Source organism: Nyctereutes procyonoides, unplaced genomic scaffold (assembly GCF_905146905.1).
Source record: "Nyctereutes procyonoides isolate TBG_1078 unplaced genomic scaffold, NYPRO_anot_genome, whole genome shotgun sequence".
Taxonomy (NCBI): Eukaryota; Metazoa; Chordata; class Mammalia; order Carnivora; family Canidae; genus Nyctereutes; species Nyctereutes procyonoides.
The window spans coordinates 19,585,456-19,610,232 of NW_026575040.1; the positions used below are offsets into that span (position 1 = coordinate 19,585,456).

A 24,777-nucleotide genomic window follows, 5' to 3' on the forward strand; every position below is an offset into this window, starting at 1 on the left:
CTCTAAAGGACTGATATCTAGAGGGCTGGACCAAATTATTACCTGTCAATTTCTTTATAGACCCCAGAAGAAAGTATCATGTGAGGCTGCTGGCTTATAATAACATAGAAGATGGTTATCAGGCTGATCAGACCGTCAGCACTCCGGGATGCGTGTGTAAGTAAGAGTTATGGTAGCTCACGTCACTCTATGGTTCACAGGCCTTGTTCTCCTCTTCCTTCTGTAAATTTAAGTCTCATTACTACATGGAATCATTGGTGGTTTTATATTTTCCATGGCACCTAACATATTGTCTTGAACAAGTACATGCTCAAAATAAATATTTAAGTGAGATGTATTTAATTATAAAAACCTATTTTACTTTTGCAAGCAGAAAACCATTAGAAATGTAACAGAAAAATAGCCCTGAATACCTACGTGCTCTAATCTTGAGGTTATTTGCTTCCAGTCACCTTCAGTTTTACTGCTGCTAAGACCTGTTTTGTTTTATTGCTATTGAAGAGGTCTCAGTGTAGTTGTAAGTCCATCGTTGGCCTTCTGAATGTCTTTGGCTAGTAGTTTGACTTCTTGGTGCTTCTGTTCTACCATCTAAGTATTGATAATATGTGATTCCTCATCTAACTCTTGGAAGAGTTGCTCAGAATTGAATAATACATCCGAGATGTATCTATGAACCTCTTTAATGGAAGGAGAACCTAAAGTCAACTAATAGGGTGGAGAATTGTGATTTTTATCATTTTGCCACTTTCTATAATAATATTATGCCATGCGGTAAATTAACGTTGTCTTTTTCAATAGCTGTTCGTGATCGCATGGTTCCTCCTCCACCACCACCTCACCATCTCTATGCGAAGGCTAACACCTCATCTTCCATCTTCCTGCACTGGAGGAGGCCTGCGTTCACCACTGCACAAATAATTAACTACACCATCCGCTGTAACCCTGTCGGCCTACAGAATGCTTCTTTGGTTCTATACCTTCAAACGTATGTAGATTTTATTAATGTTGGTTTTCTTTGCTCTTCACTTCATTCACATTTATTTTATCTTGGGCCAGCTTGACCTTTAGCTGTAAGCATCTGTCTCAGGACTTACCTTACTTATAAAATGGCTGGGAATTTTGCATCTTTACCATATTCAGTTCTGAAAACTACATTTTTTTGACATTTAGTTTCTGTAAGTGATTTTTATTTTATTTTATTTTTTTGTTTCCTCAGCCTCATGCAGCAAGATTAGGCAAGAAGCTATTAATACTTTCAAGTGGCTAAAGGTAGCATGTTTAAAGGAAAAAACAAAAGACCACTTTCACCCTGGGATCAAAAAATAAATCTTATTCTGTTTTCTTGGTTGCAGTTAGAAAAATGCCCATCATTACGGTTTAAAAGAATTATTTGACTTCCAGTATTTCGGAGGAAATCCCTTATCCCTTTGTGTTGGGATATTTTTATACTGCTAATATCATAGTTTCCTGTCAGAGAGGCAATTTGTAGGCTACTTTCTATAGGATAATACTAAATAGTATTCAGGTGGTCAAATATGTTTGCTTTTTTAGTCTAAAAAATTCTTTTAAAGAAAATGAGGTAATAAATTATAACAGTATGCTTACCTGTATTGACTGAAATACTGATAATCTTTTAGAAGCAATGTATGACCAGCATTAACAACTTCATTACATATTTTATAGATCAGAAACTCATATGTTGGTTCAAGGTCTAGAACCAAACACCAAATATGAATTTGCTGTACGACTGCATGTGGATCAGCTTTCCAGTCCCTGGAGTCCCGTAGTCTACCATTCTACGCTTCCAGAAGGTAAAGACATCTATCTAAATGTTTAAAAAAGAGAGATGTCGCTTTAAAAAAGATACTACCGTGGTTGCCACCCTGGTTGACCTGTATGCATTTGTTTCGTTTCTTGTGAAATTTATTTTCTTTTATTATAGTAAATTTTTTTCCTCTCACTGTATATTATCACACAAGCCAGTGGACTTAAATTTAGTGTCTCTTTAGGAAACACTAAATTTTCCAAAATCAGGTGTGCTGTTCAAGAATGTACCCAAATAATTGAAAATGGAAGTGAGTGAATAGTGTATTTAATAATGTTAGGAACCCACATTAGGAGTAATGTGTGTGGCGGCTTGGCTGTGCACTTTGCAGTGGCTATGATGATACCCTATCAAGCACCATTTCTGTAGCTTACCTATGCCTCTCACTAAGGTATTTTATGTTTATAGACCTGCATTTCCTTTTCTCTAGAATGAGGGTGAACAAATAGGTGATCTATATAAGGACTGTTGCAGCTCTATTCTAATTATGCAAAGGAAGGAAATTTATTTCAGTGAGCCTAGGGCCTCTTGGCTGTGTTTCTGGCTATATTCCATATGTGATGTGGTGCCAAAAGCCAACTCTTCACACTTTTAGCTTATATTATGTTAAACATAGGGTCAATTAAAATCCCAGGACTTGCCTGCTTTCACAGATATAAATTATTAGTCTAATAATAAGCCTTGTAAAATCACCGATTCACAATTTTTTAGAGAATAACTAAATGTTTTAGTCTCAGAATTATTTTCTTCAGTGGCTTCCTAGATCAAGTGAAATATATATTCTGTACGTTTTAGTAAGAAACATAATTTGGGCAGCCCATGTGGCTCAGCGGTTTAGCGCCTGCCTTCGGCGCAGGGCGTGATCCTGGAGACCCAGGATTGAGTCCCACCTCAGGCTCCCTGCATGGAGACTGCTTCTCCCTCTGCCTGTGTCTCTGCCTCTCTCTCTCTCTCTGTGTCTCTCATGAATATATAAATAAAATGTTGTGTTTAAAAAAGAAAGAAACATAATTTAGATTCAGTACCTATTGGGGTGCTACTGGTGGAATTGTAAACCTTTCTAGTCATCAATTTGGCAAAACAATATCAAAAGCCCTAAAATTCTAGATTCTAGAAATTCTAGATTCTAGAAATCTACCATCTCTTCCCTTTTTTTTGGGGGGGGGATGTTTTAAGCATTATAAAAATGAAATTAACTCTCAGAAAAAGAAGAAAAAAATAGAAGTTTACTCTTATTACTAATGACTTGTAAAAGCTGTGATTCTGAGATGTTTTTATAGCAGTTTCTAGATTTTCACACTCTTTTTCCTGAGTATCGGTTTATCAGCTAGGTATTTGAGTATTTATCACCATTTAATCCTGGTAATACAATATTTTCTACATGTGTGCACAGCACCAGCAGGCCCACCAGTTGGAGTAAAAGTGACATTGATAGAGGATGACACTGCTCTGGTTTCTTGGAAACCCCCTGATGGCCCAGAGACTGTAGTGACGCGCTATACCATCTTATATGCATCCAGGAAGGCCTGGATTGCAGGAGAGTGGCAGGTCCTACACCGAGAAGGTAATAAATATAATCGTAAATTATCAAAGAGGATGAAAAGTAAGATTATTGATGATAAGCAAACAGAAGGACCTAGAGTTTGTTTTGAATTTATATTTATGAAGTAATTATTGAAAGAGCATTGGGAAACCATTAGCATACTTTAAGCATGAATATCTTATTCATATTCTAGAAAGATCACTCATGACTATTGTGAATAGAACACGTTTGGTGTAGGAGGGATGGTAAAAGTAATGTAGAGACTAGGAGGTGATGAGAGTGGTCCAGGAAAGAAACTATAAGCCTGGATTAGGTTACTGAGATGGAAAGGAGTGGATGGTCAAAAGATACTAGAGAGATAAAATTGACAGTACTTGGTAGCTTAAGTAGAGAAAGAATGGGGTAAGGGAGGAAGAATTATTATAGTTGATTACTAGATTTCTGGTGGTGATATGTCTTGCACTGGAGTAGCAAGCACTGGAAGAAGATCTGGCTTAAGGGAGCAGACCTTTATACTAAAATGGTCTGTATACAAATAAATCGACCCATATGAATATCAGGATACACTTAAGTACAGGGAATTTAAGTTTTAACACTATTTTTTTTTAGCTAGGAAAAACTGAATTCTAAAATATTCAACATTCTTACTACATACTTTTAACATTATATCCTTTTTATATTTTTGAATCTTCCATTTGGGCAAGGCCGACATGCCAGTTTTTAGATAGGCCATCGCATAAATAGTAAAGCTTCATTATTTTGGCACGTTCTTCATTCAGACATGCATACTGGGAAAAGAACGGTTTGCCAGGCAATTAAAAGCTTCAGAAGGATTTCAAGAAGGAAATTTGTTGGCCATCTCCAAAGTCTAAACATTTTTACAGTATTAGGCATTTATACATACATTTTACCTTTTAAAGGGAATATTTACCTAATTGAGAAGATAAACTTTAAAGACACTTATGTGGATGTAATATAAAACTCTGTGCAATTGTAAAACAAACAAATGGTGTACTTTAGTTGGAATTTTAATAGTCATACATTCATATTTTTCATTATGCAGAAGCCCCACTAAGTAGTGCTTTCCTAGTCACTGAAAAGACTTGAAAATAATGACTACCTGCCAGCAATACAATTTTATATTTGCGTGAATTATCTATTGCTACCTAACAAACCACTTTAAAAATTAGCCAGCCTATTCTCTCACAGTTCTGTGAGTCAGCAGTTTGAACTGGGATCAGCTGGGCACTTCTTTTGGTTTCTCCTGAGGTCACTCATGAGACTGAAATCATCTCATGATTTCAACAGAGTGTGAACGGAGTGTGAGTAGCTTAAAAACAGCAAGAGAGAGTTCTAACATCAAGAAAAGAGGGAAGACGCTGCACGTACAAAGCTTTGCAAGCCTCTGCTTGTATCACATTTGCTAATGTCCCACTGGGCAAAGCAAATTAGGCAAGCCCAGCATTAGTGTGGGAGAGGACTGCCCATGGTTGTGGATAGATGAGAGTACAATTTATTTGGGGCGATTATTCTTACCAAACTACCACAATATTTTTAAAATGTATAATTCAGGTTTAGTTAATTCTAAAATGATTTATTGACACATTTGACCACTGGCTAACCTGATTTATCACATGAGCACTTCTTCCCTTTAGCTCTTCATTTGTACCTGCTTAAAAAAGAAACTGTATTTTGTTTTGGTTCCTTTTAATGTACTCACTCATTAGTCAGTTTCAGACAAGTCTCAGAAAACAACATTTTGCCTAATTGATGACCCAGTAGTAAAATGGATTGTAATTGCAGGTTTTTACATCTATATAAGTCTTTCTAACTATATAATCATCCACGGGAGAAAAAAAATCTATTTTTGCCATTATCCTACTCTTGTGATTTTAGGAAAAATTCTCAGCAAAAAGCTTTTGCATTTTAAGTGTAGAGAACCTTTTTTTATAACTAATGCTGGTATTTCATGAAGGACGGAATAAACAATATAGGTAAAAAACAGTTGAGTTTATTTTTTTGAGAGCAAATAACATAAAGGGTTTGAGCCACCTAGTTTTATTTTTATTTTTGTTTATCTATTTTAAAAAGATTTTATGTTTAAGTAATCTCTACCCAGTGTGGGGCTTGAACTCACAACCCTGAGATCAAGTTGCATGCTATACCAACTGAACCAGCCAGGTGCCCCTTGAGTCACTCACTTTTAAACTGAAAGCAAAAAATACATTATAGCATTCAAAGAAAAAAATAAAATGTTCAATGACCTTTAATGTTTAATTGTGGCAACTTTTAGAAAGGTGAAAGTGTAGAAAAATATGAGGAAGAAGAGGGAAAATATAACTATTTCTTCTATATCTATTAATCTTACATATTACTTATACATATTTATGTGTATAATTAATTCACATATTTATTGCCAAGTGGAATAAGATTTTTTCACTAGTGAAAATATTTTAAAAATATTCCTTCTGACCAGATGATATTTGTAGCTAAAACTGTACATGGTAAAGTGGTTGAGCAGAAACATGATATGAAATTATACTTGTGTGTAATTTAAAGTGAGTCAAAAATTAAAACCCTTTACCTTCCTGATATGCAACAAATTAGCACAAACTAGTCAATTATTGTAACTTCTAAAAGGCACTATAGGAAGTCATGCCATATACTATAGCAGTTCCTGAATTCTGTTCCTTGTAGCATGAGGTTCCCACAATTGTAAAGATGCTCTTTCTTAAAAACAAAACAACAAAAAAAGTTATAGGACTAAAATAAGTTTAGCCTAAATAATATACCATTTCCTCCTATTAGAGATTCACATTGGAAATTAAAGTCCTCCAATAAAGGAATTTAACTCAACATTCATCAAATAAATCATAGTATCAATAATAGGAACAAACTGATTTATTAAATGAATTCTTACTGAGTGATTACTGTGTGATAGGCTCTTTCCTAGACATTGGCAGTACCACAGTGAACAAAACAATGTTCATTCCCCACTGAAGCTTATATCTCAGGTGACACACAAACAAATATGCAGATATCCAGGTAATATATATTATAAATGCAATAGAAAAATCTACAGTGGGGTGGGGTGGGGAAGAGACAGAGTGATGGAGGTAGTAAGGCTAAGTCCTTTTGGAAAAAATGACATCTAAGCAGAGTTATGTGCCCGGGTGGCTCAGCGGTTTAGCGCCACCTTCAGTCCAGGGCGTGATCCTGGAGACCCGGGATCGAGTCCCAGGTCAGGCTCCCTGCATGGAGCCTGCTTCTCCCTCTGCCTGTGTCTGTGTCTCTGCCTCTCTCTCTGTGTCTCTCATGAGTAAATAAATTAAAAAAAAAAAAACATATTAGAGGAAGCACAAAGGCCATGAGACAGAAGTGTGCTTGGCATGTGAGAGGAACAGCAAGAAAGCCAGGGAGGCTAGAGGCTAGGGGAAGAGCCCATAGTAGGCAATCAGGGGAGAGGAAACCAAGGGCAGATTTTATAGGCCAGACTTTGTAGACCACAAAATGTATTCTAAGAGAGATGAAAGACGTTTCATCAGATTTACATTTTAAAAGGATTGCTTTATCAACCATCTGAAAAACTGATTATAAGTTGATAAGTGTAGGAGTTGAGAGACCACTGAATATACAAGTGTCCATGTGAGAGTTAGTGGGCATTTGGACTGGGGTGACAATGAGGAAGGTAATAAGAAGCTATTAAGACACAATTTGAAAGAACAGCCTATGAGGTTTGCTGCAGATTGATGAGGAGTGGAAGGAAAAAAAAGAGAGGAAATCAAAGATTTGGTTTTTAACACGTTAAATTTGAGTTGCATCCCAGATGTCCAAGTAGAGAAGTTGATTAAGCAGTAAGAGGGGTAAGTTCATGGGACAGGTATAGAAAGAAGGTATAAATAAGTAGATGATCTTTAAGAATGTGGAATGAAAACAATCACTTAAGAGAGTGTAGACAGAAGTGAGTTCTGAGACTGCATTCTGGAGCACTTCTCCAACCTCAAAATCTTACCCTATGCTTTTTTATCCTAAATGAACACTCTTTTGGTGATAAGTAGCTCATATTTTAATATAAGTTCAATTGGCACTTAGACTTATCTTGTATACAAGCATTATGCCAGCCACCTTAAGCTGTTCAAATATGAAAAAAAATTTCTGTCCTCAAAGGGAAGAAGAGAGGGTCAGAGGTGAGGAAGAAGACTCACTTTCATTGAGTATATACACTTATATACGTCGGGACACTTGCCAGTGGTAGTTTATTTAATCCTTTCTAATAATTATATGAGGTGGGGATTATTGCCCCATGAGGAAGTTAAAGTTCAGTAATGTGCCCCAAGTCACAAATTACTTAGTTGGTAGCATGCCAGCATTTGATCAACATTGATCCAACACTGAGGCTATTGTACTGTCTGGTTTCTGAAAATCCTAGGATAGCTAAGATTCAGACACCTATGAAAGGCAGTGATTGGCATAATCACAATAATTGAGATTGAGATAATGCGCTGAGAGAATATAAGGACAGGCACATCACTTAAATAGTTGGGAACTGCTTTGAATGAACTGCTTTTTTCCTCATAGAGGAGCCAGAATGTTTTCTTTTTTGTGTAAAGGAAGACTCTTTTTGTGGCAGGAAGAGGAGCGCTTGCAGCACATGTCCACACAGCTCATCTGTTTGTAAAACCTGAATTAAATGAAAAGACCTTTAATTTCAGGTGGGGACTGGTTTTTGACAAGCATTTAAAAAAATTAAATGTAAAGTATTCTGTGCTAAAATGGAAACACTATTTATATGCCTCTTGTGAAGAAATTGAAATGTTCTTCCTTCTAGTTAACTGTAACACGTCACAATGCACCTTTAGTTTTTATTCACCTGCCTGAGAACATGGTAACAGTAGAAAGACTCTTCCTGATCTAAATAAGGATCAGTTTGTTTATTTAACAGCTGTGTACTCAAGTAGCTCACACTCTCTTCAAGCCAAGCTGAAACCAGAGAACATGAAAATAAGCCATGGTCAGCCCTCGCATAGCTGCTCGGTTCAGCTGCCTCACACCATGTGACCTCAGAGGTGGCCTCTGAATCATGACCTGAGTTCTGAAATCACCCCACATTTCACTTGCCTCATGAAATATATCTAGCAAGTGTAAAAGAATAATAGTCAGGTCTTGCCTACAGGTGACTGCTACAAGCTATAGTAAGTTCTTCGAAGCTGTTGTAGTGGTTTTCTGTGTGGAGGGGAAAATGAGATGAAGTCACCTTAGGGAAGCTAGATTCCCTGTGAATATCGACTCACAAATGCCGTGCTGGAACAATTTTCTGGTTGAATTCTGTTACACCTACATTCTTAACATTAGAGTTAATTCCTAGGGTGGGAGTCCCTTTTGTAAGAAAAATACTTTGGTGCAGTGACAGAACAAGAGTAGAAAGACCCATCAAGTAATAGCAGTAGACAAATAAGTATCCTTCTTAGCCATCCTGCCAACAAGGAAACACCTTTTGATACCAAATATCATTTAAATTCAAGTGATGGTTACTTTGGAGATAAGTAGATGCTAGATGGATTACTGGTGGTAGTTTTGATAGTTAATCTGAGGTCTAGGTCTTCAGCATTCTGTTCCTGTATAACTTTGGCATTTTCCTTCCTGTTCATTTTCAAGAAATTTTAGATAATGATTGGGAGAGTGGGAAAATATATTCACACTTGCAAAAATTATTGTGTTGCTTCTAATTTAAGAAGAACAAGATCAGTGATTACCATAAGTAGTTTAAACATTTCTCTTTTTTTCCCCTCAGTTTCACTTTTTTTAGTAATCTTTACACTCAGTGTAGGGCTCACACTCACAACCCCAAGATTCAGAGTCACATGCTCTACCAACTTAGCCAGCTAGGTACCCCTAAACATTTCCAAAAGAAAAAAGCCTTTCACATTGAATTTAGAAAATCTAATTAGAACTGTTGAATATGGGTTCATTATACCATTCTTTCTTTACCCGTGTTTGAAATACTCCATTGCAAAATGTTTTTAATGCTGTTCGTATTCATATCTATGTAGAGTATAGATAGATAGATAGATAGATAGATAGATAGATAGATAGATAGATAGATATAAGATTTTTACATACATATGTATGTAAGATTTGGGGGGCAAAAAACATTATATAAAAACCTAAACAGGGATACCTGGGTGGCTCAGTAATTAAGCATCTGCCTCTGCCTCAGGTCATGGTTCCAGGATCCTGGGATCAAGTCCCACATTAGACTCCTCACAGGGAACCTGCTTCTTCCTCTGCCTGTGTCTCTGCCTCTCTCTCTGTGTCTCTCATGAATAAATAAATAAAATCTTAAAAAAAAAACTAAACAAAAATACCTATTACTTTAAAAAACTACTGCTAAAACAAAATTACAGAGAAGGATTAATAAAGGCAGTGTGCATGGTACAATGTTAAGTGAAAACTCTAAAATATAAAAAAATGCATAAATATGTACTCATACATGTACAGTGCCCGCATACATACATGCACGTACACAGAAACACTAAAATGTTAACAGAGGGAGATTGTCATCTTATTTATATCTGTCTGTATTTTCCAAATGTTCTATCATGAACATGGTGTTACTTTTATAATTGGAAAAATATTTGAGTAAAGGGCCATGACTGTGTGTTTGAAAGAATGAATAAAAGATAAAAAATAAGGTTTACTTAATTTCTAATTGATATATTTATAGGGGCAATAACCATGGCTTTGTTAGAAAACCTGGTGGCAGGAAATGTGTACATTGTCAAGATATCTGCATCCAATGAGGTGGGGGAAGGACCATTTTCAAATTCTGTGGAGCTAGCAGTACTTCCAAAGGAAACCTCTGAATCAAATCAGAAGCCCAGACGTTTGGATTCTGCTGATGCCAAAGGTCTGTATACTGCCACAGTCACTGATGTTTCTTAAGAACGTAGAGTGTTTTTTCAGCTTTCCTGCACTTTATTTTCTCTCCTACCATGGCCATATCCCTAAACCTGCACTTGGTTTCTTGAATTGCTGGTGCAGTCCTGATGCCATGCTGCTACAGGCTGTTGTTTCCTGCACTCTATAAGAAACAAACTTACTTCACAATGAGCTGTGGTTTTCAGACCACTGTGTCCCAGTTACTTCTCTTCCCAGCTGTGCAGCCACCAAGACAAAGGAGTCACATGGTCCCAGAACTGATGGGAGGAGGCTTCCAGGGAGGTTTGTTTCATGGAAATAAACAGTGCTGGGTGTGCGGTGTTGAAGCTGAGAGCATGGTTTTCATTAAGAGTTTTTACCACAGAAAAACAGTTTTTCCAGAGAGAAAGTTGTTTCTCTCCAGAAAAGCAATTGGAAGAAATATCTTTAAAGAGCCACCCTCACTCCATTCAGAGCAACTGTCCTGTCCCAAAGGAAGCCTGGGATCCCTGTAGTACAGCACAAGATACCTTCTTTTCCTCCTCTTTGGGAGAGTGGGTCTGTGGAGGGCGATGGGGGCTTTAAATGGAGGAAATACCAGCTGAACTCAGCAGGATTAAGGACTCATAGCTCCTCAGAGGGTAGTCATTGAGTGCTTCAATGCTTGGGGGGTTGGAGGGTGGAGAGAGAATGAGAGAGAGAGAGAGAGAGAGAGAGAGAGAAACAGGGAAGGAGGAAGAAAAAAGGGAAAGGCAGGGCAGATAGATTTAAGCATTGGAGGAAGGTACCTGTACCCATAGTAGCCACCTTATCATGGGAGAAGGAGAGCAAGGTTATTCACATCTCAGATACCTGCTACTCAGAGGGTCTAGGGAGTAGTAGCATGAGTATGGCCCAAGACCTTGTGAGATGTGCAGAATCATGCCCCCCCAACAAAGTGAATCAGAATCGTATTTTAGTATATCCCTTAGTGATCATGTGCAAATTGAAGTTTGAGGAGCACTGCTATGTAAATGCAAATATGTATATAGAAAACTAATCTTTAATAATACACATATCTGCTTTTAAAGTAACATGACATGAAAGGTACCCTTTGGTTTAAGAAACATCTATGCCTTGTGCCTTTTAGCCTTATAAGTTATTAACTGATGTTTGATGTAATAATACAGTATTTAGAACTCATATTTAGAATCTTCAGTATGGGAGACGCCTGGGTGGCTCAGTGGTTTAGCATCTGCCTTCAGCTCAGGGTGAGATCCTGGAGTGCCGGGATCAAGTCCTGCATTGGGCTCCCTGCATGGAGTCTGCTTCTCCCTCTGCCTTTGTCTCTGCCTCTCTCTCTCTCTGTCTCAAATGAATAAATAAATAAAATCTTAAAAAACAAAGAATCTTCAGTATGGGAATATAAACTGATCTTTGAGATCACTGATAAAAAGTAATGAGTCTTCTGCTTAGACACAGATACTGTCAAAATTTTTCCTGAGAGGAAGAAAAATTATAGAAAAGTAAATAGCAATCTTAAAATTATGATAAATGGAATAATTTATTTTTCTGATCGATTCTGAGTAAATGTGTTTCTGCTTCTAGTTTATTCAGGCTATTACCATCTGGACCAAAAATCAATGACTGGCATTGCTGTAGGCGTTGGCATAGCCTTGACCTGCATCCTCATCTGTGTTCTCATCTTGATATACCGAAGTAAAGCCAGGTGTGTTTCCATTGCTAGACATGTCAAAGTGGTTAAAAAAACATTTAAATTACAGTAACTGCAAGAAGCAAATTGAAATCAAGTGCCTTCTAGAGTCACTGGGATTTTCCACTTCAAAATAATGTTACTTAAGTTCTTAATTTACCATAGAGATGTGCTCACTTTGGAAGTAGAATTTTTTTTTTTTTGCCATTTGAAAACATTACTGTCAATAAAATGTTCTTAAATAAGGCCCTAGTTTCTTCATTTCCTTTTTATTTTGAGAAGTACAAAGTATATGCTTTGGTTTCTTTTTAAAAAATAGCACATTTAATCTGATGTATATGCCGATTGAGGAAATTCCTTATAGTCTGGAATATTTTCCTATCTAAGTAGTCTGCCATTGAGGGCTCCTCTCTTATTTCCATAGGACATATGTTTGGGATTCCCCAGACATGGAGTTAAAATAAATGCAATAACTAGGGATTCGTTCTTTGTAAACTCTGTTAGGCAATCTCATTTGTAATTTGACTTTGGCTAAATTCTCAGCATTCAGTAAATTTGTCTATTTCTAACCTTTTATATTTTGGCTTTTGCTTTCATTTATTTTAAGGTTCTTTGTTGTATTTTAAAAAAGCAAAGTCAGATACACATTATTTTTTGAATAATCTTATTGCTAGACTCCCTCCATTAGCATTGACTATTCAGAATTTATTCTATGTGTATGGTACTTGTGCATAAAAATATAGAAAACATATTATGTTACAGAAAGAATTCCTTTTTTATTTTATTTTTTTTACAGAAAACATTCTAACATCTTTTGTATATTTAGCTGTACAAGTTTCTCACTAAGAATTTTTTTTATCACTTTAGGAATTTTTTGATAAAATCTTTCTATACAAAAAAATTTTTTATGTACATTGTATTATTGATACCTAAATCTTGCAGAAGAAGTGCTGCTATAAATTTGCCATCATTATCTGGCAAGTGAATTGTTATGTTAGTGTGATAATCTGCAGGCCTGAAAAAGAACATTTAAATTTTAAAATTGTAATTTTTGCATACGTTTGAAATAATCAACAATATAAATAATAGTACTTTGTAAATTTTTAAGTTTTTATTAACTGTAAAAAATAATTTTATATAAGCAGATATTGGGGCAAAAAGAAAGAAGTTTCCTAAAAGCATAAAAGTTTGCAGCAGTGAGTTCGAGGTAAAAATCTAACACTCGGTTTTTGAAAATATTTGAGAAACAAGCATTGAAGAACTCCACTGTTTGCAGTTGTTATTATAGGGCAAACTTGGTACATTCATCTAGAACTCCTTTGAAATTGGAAGATTTTCCTTTTCTTGCAATATTTCAGGAAGTCATCTGCTTCCAAGATGGCACAGAATGGAACTCAGCAGTTATCTCGTACTAGTGTCTCCCTAGCCAGTGGAAATGAAGTAGGAAAGAACCTGGGAGGCACTGTAGAAAATGAAGAATCCTTAATGCCAATGATAATGCCAAACAGCTTCATTGATGCAAAGGTACTCTGAGCTTAGATACTGATTTGCTGTGTAATCCTTCCCTCCATTCATCTTTCCTTTATGTGTGAAATTGGCTTGCTAAAAAATCATACATTCAATGTTTTATAACCATATTTTACTTAATGAAATATAAACCAGTTTCACCCCAGATCCTTCCTTACATAAAATACATGGAGAAGAAGAAAGGGATGGATAAAAGACAAAGGAATAAAAGATTAAAGAGATGTAGGAAAAAATGAGACAATAACATAAATTCAATCAGATGGGATTATATGGAGCTACCATGTTTTAGGCAAGGACACCAGGGTCGTTAGTCTATATTTACAATAATTTGGATTGTCCTATATTTACTCCATGGGCAGTTTTTTTTTTTTATAAATCTACTTTTATACTTAGTTTGATTTTTTAACAGCCTTGGACATTAGAACATGCCAGGTATAAACTATTTTTAAAAATAGGAGTATCTAAATAGATGTCTCAAGATCCTTCCCTTTATGGCCTGAGGAAGTTGGATATAGTAAAGAAATGTAATTGGGGGATGTTACTTCATGTCCTTTCCACTATACGTAATAATAGTACAGTGATAAACATTAGGAACACTATCTGAAAATTATTTTTAGTCATACTGCAACATTAGATAGTGTGCATTATTATAATAGCTCTCCTAACCAATGCAGTATAATCAGGTATCCACAAACTATAGCCCACCCCAGGCCAACCCACAGCCTGTTTTTGTATAAGCTGAGACTGTTTTTTTCACATTTTTAAAGAGTAATTTGGGGGAGAGGGGGAATAAAGGAAGAAGAGAAAATGAGAAAGAGGCCATATGAGGCCTGCAAAATCTAAAGTATTTACTGTCTGGCCCTCTACAGGGAAGGTTTGACAAATCCTGGTATAAATTATTCTTCCTCAACCCTTCCCTAAAATTTAGAATAGCAAAAATATAACAAAATTTTAGGCAATTTTGATACTAAGTTTTATACAATTATATTTAATGGATACAGTCTACTCGAATCTAGTACAGTGCTATATATTATAATGAATAAATAATAATGACTTCATTTTTTTGCTACTCCTATTGTCTTTTTTGTTTGCAACTTAATTTAGCTTTTATTTTCTGATACAAATGTAATCCATTCAATTTATTTCCAATTAATCTGGGACACTGGAACATAAAACTTCTAAATAAGCATAAAAAGTACTAAAACACATCGGTGTTCTGTTATTACACACTTGGAACTGGGCATGAGAAAGGATTGAGGAAAAGAGGCATGGGGGAGGAAGACATGAAAAAAAGAGAATCTTAATTGAAAAGTGAAACGGAGCCTGTATGAGGCAGAGAAGTCAGATCTCTCCTTTTCCTTGGCTTAGCCTGAGAGCTAATCCTCTGTTTATTGCCATCTTGTTAAAAATATGTGGGCCTATTGTTTTTTGTTCCCAACTGTTTTTAAGTTTCTCAGATATGTAGAAAGGTTGAAAGAGTAATGTAATGAATGCACAAATAACTGTCAGTATCTTGTCATATTTCTATGTATTTTTGTTTGCTGTAACATTTGAAAATAACTTTTGGAATTATTATACTTCACCCCAAATACTTTAACATATATATCTCCAAGAATAAATCTATTATATCTTTTTGGTCATTAACAAATACCCTGAATTTGTGGTGTACTGCTTGTGTAAAAGAAGAAATAGTGATGTCTCGGACAGTTTTTTCTTTTAACATTTAAAAATTTTGTGTACTACTTGTAATAAACTGAAACATATAGTATTTACATTTTCTTCTTTTATTTTTCCAGGGAGGAACTGACCTCATAATTAATAGCTATGGTCCTATAATTAAAAACAACTCGAAGAAAAAATGGCTTTTTTTCCAAGATTCTAAGAAGATAAAGGTTGAGCAGGTAACCCACCTAAATGAGAAAAAATTTTGGCACCCCATGGTATCATGAAATGATAATTAAAAAGAAAGGAAAATGTAAATGAATGCTTTAATTTTCGTTTCCTGTCTGGATATCATTTTATTAACTTGGGGCATAACTCTGTCAAAATCCATGGTACGTGATCACTGAAGTGACAGAATAGGAACCAGAGCTGTGCTTTTTCAGTAGGGAATGAGGGGCAGTCAAGGAAGGGATGTGGCAAGAGTATGCATCAAAAGCCACTGAAGAAGTCTTTGGACACTTCACTTGCCCCAGTAATTCTGATGTGCTGCCACTCGGGTAGGGAGCTATTGACCTAGATAATCTCTTCATGATGATGGCCTTTCACCTATGTCCTGGAACAGATTACTATCTCAGAATATATAGAACATATAAAACCTTATATATTATTTTTCAAGAGCACTCTACCATCACTGATAGTGTCTTAACGTATTTTTGCCTAGCCTCAAAGAAGATTTACTCAAGCAGTCTGCTTTTACCAGCCAGGCACTACTGTGTTAATCAGTGATGAAGACTCCCCTAGCTCCGCAAGTCAGACAGCCAGCTTCCCAAGACCGTTTGGTGTTGCAGCTGATACCGAGCACTCAGCGAATAGTGAAGGCAGCCACGAGACTGGGGATTCTGGAAGGTTCTCCCACGAATCCAATGATGAGATACACCTGTCTTCAGTCATAAGCACCACACCCCTGACCTCCAGTTCCTTCACTGGCAGTGATTCCGGTGGGGATCCCTCAGTGAAGAAGTGTGAAGACCAGGCAGGGCCACTGGATGCCGAGCAAACTTCCTGTTCACTTCTGCAGCCACCATCTTCCATGCTACGCTTTGATAAAAATGATTTCCCAATCTAGACAGCCATGTTCAGGTATTCTCATCTTTAAGTCTGTTCGAAGGACAATGAACAGGGAGCCAAAGCCTTTTGTGAAAATCTTGATGTCTTATTGGGTATTTCAGCTTTTTTTTTTTTTTTGAATGTGTTTTGTTTTTTCTTTTTAAACTCATGTATTTTGAATGTTTCATTGTCAGCAATGTGAAAAGACAGTCAAGATTAATTGACTGGATTATAAAATATATCACTGGAGCAAAGGGAAGACTTTTGAAAGCCCCTTTGCTGAGTATCTACCTCAGTTTGCTAGATGGCAAACTCAGAAGACAACTTTGTTACCTCGTTTATTGTGATAGTTTATCTCCGCTCCATAACCAATGATACTTCCTAGTAGCATTTTGTTTTCATTGCTGTATGTGTAGTGTGTGTGATCAAAGGAGTCATATAGGTATATGAGTAAGAATGTTTATCTGAAGCTCTGTTTTTTTTTTTTTTTAAGAAAACTATGATATCTGCATGGTTTGGAGAATGTAATACCTCTGGCTGTGAGGACTGTCATACCACTGAGAAGAGAAAAAGTGGGACTGTTGATTTTACAAATGACCAAAACAAAACAAAAAAAGTCTCTCTTTTGAGAACAGAACTATTCAGTAGCATATAGGGAATATTGTGGCTTCAAGGGCCTTTATATTTTGGGCATTAGAGTCTGAGTGCTTTACCTGCTGTACCCCAAACCTTAGCTGCCTAGAGCCGTGCCTTTTCTACCTTCCCCTTTGCCTGACAGTCAGCCAAAGGCTGCACTGTCTAGTTTGCGAAGCATCCTCACCGTTTCCAGAATTAGTTGCAAACCACCATGTAAAAAATAGATTTTTTTTAACAAGAATCAGTTGAAGTTTTAGTTTTTGTTTTTAATCCCACCTTGACTTAAAAAGGGTAAAGTAATTTCATAAAATATTAAGAATAAAGATAAATGTAACAGTAGACCATAAAATGAACTAGAGGTTATCATGGTAACAGTGCCTTCCATTATATATTATGAAATTCTTTGCCTTATGCCTTTTTAATATTCATGAAGTTGTTCAGGACAGGAGTACAGAAAGTTGCCTTAAGAGTTTCTTGGATTTTGTCAATAACTATTTTGATGTATAGTATCTTATCAAAGCATTTTAGTTTGTTTTTCATGCAGGTTTGGTTTAGGGATAAGTATTCAGAGCTCTACCACCTTGCTTGTATTTTCTTGAATTCTTAAGAGAATTTGGTACTCTATTTAATCTTCTTTCAGTGTCAATGCTGTGAATGAGGAATGCTAACTCCAGGAGTGAGTTAATCCTCTTGCTGGTTTGAAATCAGCAAACTGTTTACTCAGCCACATAGAATATAGGCCTTCTTTCAGTCATGAGACAGTTACCTACATAGGTACTCAGCAGTGGGAGAGGAAAAAGAATTAAATCTATGGTGTAAAGAGGGGACCCCATATTTTTTTGTAAGTATTTCTTCACCTTATCTGGAAATGACTTCTGAGCCTCATTTTAAAAGGAATCTTAATGGGTTTCCCTTGAAACCTTTGATTTATGGGATGGAGTGGTAGGGGGGAAGTTATGCTAAATGGTGTTCTAAAATCAAAAGACTATTACTGGATGATAGTTCCACCTCCATCATCTCCTATCCCAGTGTCTGATGATGCATCTCTTATTGTTTCTTAATCTGTAGCTTTGTGCCAAACTGGATATGTTCAGAAGCAGACCAACATTAAGTGCTAGCAACCACTTCTGAACTAAATTCAAAGTCCCCATTTAGTTATCTAAGTATGGGCTTCATGGCAGAACAAAAAAAGCAGAGCTTTAGGTGAACAATCTGAGGCGAGGAAAAATGCTGCTCCTGCCTTTATAGCTCCTGTTTTATACTACCTCCTTTTAAAGTTATTCTAGTGTTATTTTTTCCTGTACTCAGGGAACATTTTGTTACTTTTAAGCTGCCTCATGCAAGCATGGGCAAATTGACAGGGTATGGTGTCTTGGTTCGTAAGTAGGTATGTGGGGCCAACGTTTATCAGCATACAAAATTAAGGAAAACAATGAGTTTTAGTTTTTAAACTTTCATTAAAAAGCAAATAAAATCCAAAGTTGAAACGTCATCCATCATAGTTATGGAAGATGTGTCCAGGACTGCATGAATTCGAATCATTTTAAATGCCTAAAAAGGTGATCTGGAAGTCCTTGAGGAAAGTATTTCGTTTGTTTTTTTTGTTTTGTTTTGTTTTGTTTTTTGTTTTTTTGTTTGATGATAGGCCCATGGTTATTAGAGATCTTTAGGCTATAACTGTTCGCTAATTATTTACCATTACATTTTAACTTTTTCACCTTTTCATTTTGTTCTTATGCAGATTTTTTTCATAATAATCCTGTTACCAAAGAATTTTCAGTAGAAAGTAAAAATTTGACTATTATTTCCCCCAAAATTGAATTAACTAGAAACATCTATTAGGTATGAAGCTTATGTAAGTAGTTACTAACCCAAAATAATAGGGTTTATATTGATTGTTGTAGTTAAATAGACTAGTAATTTCAACTACCTTATTGTTACCAGAGCATTTAAAATAAGTTCTTTACCTGCAGATAGTTCCAAAGAATTTCAATTGTAATTTTTTTTCTTCAGCAAGTAAATCTTCATATACAGTATTATTTTTAAATTGTTGAAACTGCTTGTTAGAGAGAAAAAAAATCTTTTCACCAAAGATAAATATTTTGGTCTCATTGAATAAGATATTTAGTATACACCAAAGACTTCTTTTTACTTGGCCAAAGCTAGCTTCTTTGAAGTCTTATGTATGAAACTGTAACTAAAATGTGAAGATTCTCATTCATCTCTCATAGTGGTGTTACTTCATGGTATTTCATTCCAACAGGGCTAATATGCAAATGGTAACTATATTCTTTTCCAAAGACTTATTTGCTGTAAGTACTGATACACACACGCCATTTTTATGCCAAATATTACAAGATACTGCTCATCAGTATTTTCATACCAAAGACCATTAAAATATATAGATTAGCCTGTAAGTAAGTAAAGATGAGCAGATTTGAAATAAATTTATTTAGAGGCTGATAGGAATCTAGCTTTAGTAGCAAAGATATCAAAGGGCTAAGTTTACATAATTAAAAGCAATACAATTATGTTGGTATTTATCAGTGTTTTTATTCAAGTACTTTTTATCAGCAATTTTTTTTAAAAAACCAAAGATATTTAAGGTTACCTCCTCATATAGACAGATTTAGTTGTACATTAAACTGTTGTTTCTTGTTTTTATGTTAACCAAACTTGCCTCTCCAGAACCTAGTCTGTATCCAAATAGCGTACATAGGGACTTTCCATTAAATCTGCTGATTCAGTCACAGGATGTTTTTGCCAAATGATGTGATTACTTTCCTAAGCACCTTGAGAGTGAGATGTCAACAGAAATCTCAGCAAGTTTTTCCATTCCAGAGCATATGGCAACCCCTGAATTAGTCTGTGCAGTCTTCCTCCTGCTTAAAGCACTACCTGGTTAACTTCGAAGGCTTGAGGCAGTTCCTAAGTAATAGGGACGTTCTCATCTCTGGGGAGCAGTAGCATATAGTGGGCAAACGAATCATATCACTGTTTAAGTGGGCTGTCCTTTGATTGATGTGCTCTTTAAAGTTGTCCATAAATTGAAATATTTTAATTGCATTAAGGAACCCTAGTGTTTCAAACTTGAGGGGGAACCTTGGAGGAAACCATAATCCTTTTATGAAATCTAGGGTTTTATATTTTGATTAGCCTAAAAGTAAGGACACACTTTTATCCACTAAGTAGCTTTTAAAAGACCAGCTTTGGCACACCTGGGAAATTCGATCCTCAGGGAAAAGCCTTTTATTTGCCCTTGCTTCAAACAAGAGCACTGCCAACATTAGGAACAATGACAGTGATTTGCATTAGTTTGTCTTGACTTTGTTAAGGACTTCTACCAGAAACTCGCTCATGTTGACTACTCAGGATCATTGGTCAAGTCCATATGGAGACACCTTTGAAGAGTGTCACAAAAAGATGGAATTGAAAGTATCTTTTTTTTTTTATGCAAGAATATCCAGATGTGGTTCCATTTCAGTGGTGGCTGTAGTGATTCCGATATATGTTTATATTTCATTGAATGTAAATTTTTAATACTGAATGTAAAAGAAAGTTCCAACCATATGGAAAGAGTCATGATCTTTCTAAGACTAAATGTATATTTTGTAAACTGTGTTCCTAACAATTTGCCACATGGATCTCTGGTAAAATTACTTTAGTTTAATAGTCAAAATAATTTTTTGTGGGCTGTGAGCACAGAGGGTTCTGGAGATTACCATATACAACCAGTTGTCTACTTGTGTCTACTTGTGACTTATTGATGATTAGAAGAACATATACATAGAATTCTGTGTTAAGTTGATTTATGCTCAGGACATTAAGATCACAGGCTAATGCAATGTGTATGTTTGCAGGCTCTAATCTTCTCAGGCAATTTCCCTTTTAAGCCTTTGAAAGTGTTTAAGATTATGACAGTCTTGCATTTTTATCAGACAGATGCTGTATTTTCTTAATGCTGCTGTAACAAATTACCACAAACTTAATGGCCTTAAAACAACACAGATTTATTACCTTATACTTCTGTAGGTCAGAAGGCTGACACAGGTCTCATTGGGATAAAATCAACATCCGTTTCATTGTTTTTTTCCCTGACTTTTAGAGGCTATTGACTTTTCCCTCCATCTTCAAAACCAGCAATGTAGCATCACTCTGACCCTGCCTCCATCATTATATCTCTTTTTTCTGACCCTAACCAGGAAGATTCTCCAATTTTAAGGACTCGTGTGATTACATTGGGTCCACTTGGGTAATCCAGGAAAACCCACATCTCAGAATCCTTAATTTAATCACATCTGCAAAGTCCCTTTGCCACATATGGTAACATATTTAGAGTCCAAGGATTTGGGCATGCTCTTCTGTGGGTGGCCATTATTTTGCCTATACCATAGATACATTATTACTGTAGAATTCTGATCCTTACAAGATGTTGCATTACAGAGATTGGAACTCTGAAGTCATGTAGCTCTTAGGGATCTTCAAAATTTCAAAGTTATGAAAACTTTGGCATGTAGTTATCAAATGCACACATTAAACTTCCCCTCTAGGTCACTTGCAAATACAGTTCAGCTTTAAACTTTTTAATATGTGCTTCATAAATTAACATCTCAATTCTATGCATTTAACAGAATGTTTCCTGAATATTTGGCTCCAATTTTTGGAAGTTCATCAGAAATTTCCAATAATTGTTCTTAATATAGTTGAACTTCCTGCTTTTCTCTTAAGTAATTATGTTGCTGGGGGAGGGTTGGGAGAAATAAATCTCAAACATAGGGACTCAGTAGATGAATAGGATCATACTCACACTCTTCATCTTCTAAAAGCATATTTGCAACATGCCACCTGTCTACCTTTTAAATCAGGTTTCTTTCTTCAGCTTCACTAGCTCTTATATTTTCAGTTTGGTAACCCCTTGATTTCTTATCAATCTCAGTAGGAGCCTCCACTCATTTTATCAGCTTGTGCAAATGCTAGGCAGTGTTACCTTCTTTGTCATGTTCTTTCTTTGATTTCAATTGCCCCTTTTCCTGGAAAGTTTTAGATTCCACAGCTCTAGTTCATTGTAATTCTTGGATTATTCAAGTTAAATCTTCTTTTAGTTTTGAAGGATAGTTTCTAGTTCTAACTCTAATCTTCAGTATGTCTTACTAAGGAGATAAAGCTGTCTCCGTTATGGAATAGAGCTATGATGATATTCTGAGTAGGGATAATGTGCTGGTCATTTTTCAGCTGCTTTTGACTCTAGTCCCTAGGAAGAGATAATATGATATACTGAACATATGTGGTGTGCCAAACACATGGTTCATTCTTGCAAACAGCTACATTCTGCAAAGCAAGTATTTTCCCCATTTTAGAGATCAGGAAACTGAGGTTTAAAATGTCTAACTTGCCAAAGATCACAGCTAGTTAAGTGGCTTAGCCTATATACAAACCCAAGTTGGTCTAATTCCAAAGTAGGTAGGATTTCTACTAGGATACATTTCTCAGCTAAGAAATTATATCTAATTACCCAAGCTCCATGGTGCTTTCCACAGTGTCAACACAGCCTGTTCACATGGTAATAGCCAATCAACAGAGAAAAGTCTTAGTAGTGTCCTTTATTCATGGGAGGAATTTAGGAGGCTGAGCTATAACTCTTCCCTTGCCATCTCCTAATCTCCTTCTTTTCTCCATTAAAACCTTCAATTTCTCCTAGCCAAAATTGTGTCTGAAAACAGATGCTTGTACCTAGGGTTCCATTAGAAATAAGGTCTTCATGGTTTCCAAAGTCCTCTTCTATTTAAGCATTTGCCAAATAGATTAGGTATTCAGAATTGGATTTTATCTTTAGTGATTTTTCTGTAGTCCCCATATCCAAATAGGAATTTGTAAATTGGAAAAAGCCAGGCATGTAACTGGTCATCCTTCCTTGCTAGATCTGAGGAGTCATAGTTTTTATATGAACTACAACCTAATTAATTCTTCACACTAATTTAGGAGGGAGCAAAGTTGAGGGAGAGTTGTATAATAGAACAAGTGTAAGTTTAGTTATTGGAGCACCTAAATTCTAATAATTTACCATTTTGAGAATTGTTTGGTAGGCAAGTTCATAACCTATTTCTGTTCCTGCTCTGTCCATGAAATGAGGATAATTTGTTTTGAAGAATGAAGCAATAGTACTGTGCAGACTTAATGGGAAATTCAAGTGTAAATAATTATAATCTTAAAGTCATTTCTAGGAGGCTGTGAAACATTTCTTAACATTTTTTTTAATAGGGCAGCCTTTTCAATTATACTTTGCCTGTGCTAAAATGAAAAATGTTTGCATTTCATGTATATGCACCCAAAACTAACAGAAGAAAGTAATTCCTAAAAGATAAAGGCTAGTATTTAAACCTTCATCTGTAATGTAGAAAATCTACAAAAGGAAATGGGAATTTACAGTACTTGTGAGAGTACAAAATATGAAGTCATCAACCTCAATTTCATTTTATTAAGATGACATTGTTGTACATTTTATTATGGTTCTATTTACCATAATATATCAATTACATAATTATATAATTACCAAGTTTTATCAAAATTTACCCTTTAAACTGATATATTTTGTAATTTATCAAGAAAGCTGGAAAAAAGTATTAAGTATTATTCTACAACATGATTTTTCATAGTAGAAAAAAGTTAATCACAGAGACTATCAAGATTTGTTTAAGTGTGCCCCATACCCTCACAGCTACTAAAGATCTTTCAAGAATTGCCAAAAATGAAATTTCCTATGAAAGGAGTCCTATAAATAATAGCTAATTAGCTTAACTTGGATAGCCTTTCTAATTATGCAACATCTCGCTTTTTAAAATATCAGTTTAATATGGTTTTTAAAAATGTATATTTACATTTTTATTTATATTTGTATCTAATGCCTATCTATTCCTTTTGGTTTATAAAGTCCGTGAGAACAGGACTCATGAATTTTTAATTTAACTTTAGATGCCTAACATCATTCCTGGAATCTTGGTTATTCGAGCAATAGTCAAAACTCAGATCTAAAGCTGGGACCTCCATGCTTCTCCTTCCTTATAATTTCCATTTATTGTGGAGGCATTTTTGATTAAAAGATAATTTAATATGGAACTTACTTCAAGACTGCTACACCAGAGGTAGAGCACTATGAGATAAGATGTCAATAAAGCTCCTACAGCTTCCAAATCTTGACTGTAGAGGACTCGCCATAGAAACAAATCTGGTGTTGATGGGGACCAGTTATCTAAGAACCTTAGTTCCTATCTATTGTGCTTGCCAATGGGATCTCTTCAGATAGGCTGCTTCAGGCTTCCCCATGGCACCATGACTGGCACCATGCATCCTTGAAAAAGACCTGAAGTTTACCTGTGGAGTGAGTGTCAGAAAAGTTGTCACGGTGTTATTATGAGTTGACCTTCACCAAAGAGCAGGTAAGGCTCCGTGTCTCTACTCCCCTAGATCTTTCCCTTCTTTTGATATTTTGACTTCTACAGATTTAAACAGGGTTAGATATCTCAGGAGGGGTAGATGGGTGAGGAGAAAAGTGCTACTATTTATCTACAGATCTACTTTTTCAAGGTTATGGAGCATCTTAACATTTCTCTAAACTGTTTGGAATGAATTTTATATAAGGCAACACTTACTGGCACCTAATTCTAGTTTACTAAAATCTACCTTTAAAGCTTCTTGGGAAGCAATAATGATTATCATGAATCTGAACATCTTTGCAGATTTATTCAAGTTTATATCATGTAAGTATTTCCTGGTATATGGACACAGTTTTTTAAAATCATCTTTAAAATTTTATGTTACGGAAGTTTATTTTTCTACAGAACTGTCTTTAAAAACAACAAAAATGTTTTA

General features: G+C 35.7%; 1 protein-coding gene across 1 annotated transcript in view; it reads left to right on the forward strand.

Moving 5' to 3' along the window:
* The window catches only part of PRTG (protogenin), a 119,263-nt gene extending 102,968 nt beyond the window's left edge, over window positions 1-16,295 (forward strand). Inside the window, exons 12-20 of the mRNA XM_055319580.1 lie at window positions 61-156; window positions 799-985; window positions 1,684-1,811; window positions 3,219-3,389; window positions 10,093-10,275; window positions 11,874-11,994; window positions 13,338-13,503; window positions 15,303-15,407; window positions 15,890-16,295. Coding sequence (XP_055175555.1) covers window positions 61-156; window positions 799-985; window positions 1,684-1,811; window positions 3,219-3,389; window positions 10,093-10,275; window positions 11,874-11,994; window positions 13,338-13,503; window positions 15,303-15,407; window positions 15,890-16,294 — 1,562 coding nt within the window. The 3' untranslated portion in view covers window position 16,295. The remainder of the gene's footprint in view (window positions 1-60; window positions 157-798; window positions 986-1,683; window positions 1,812-3,218; window positions 3,390-10,092; window positions 10,276-11,873; window positions 11,995-13,337; window positions 13,504-15,302; window positions 15,408-15,889) is intronic.
* The last annotated feature ends 8,482 nt before the right edge of the window (window positions 16,296-24,777 follow it).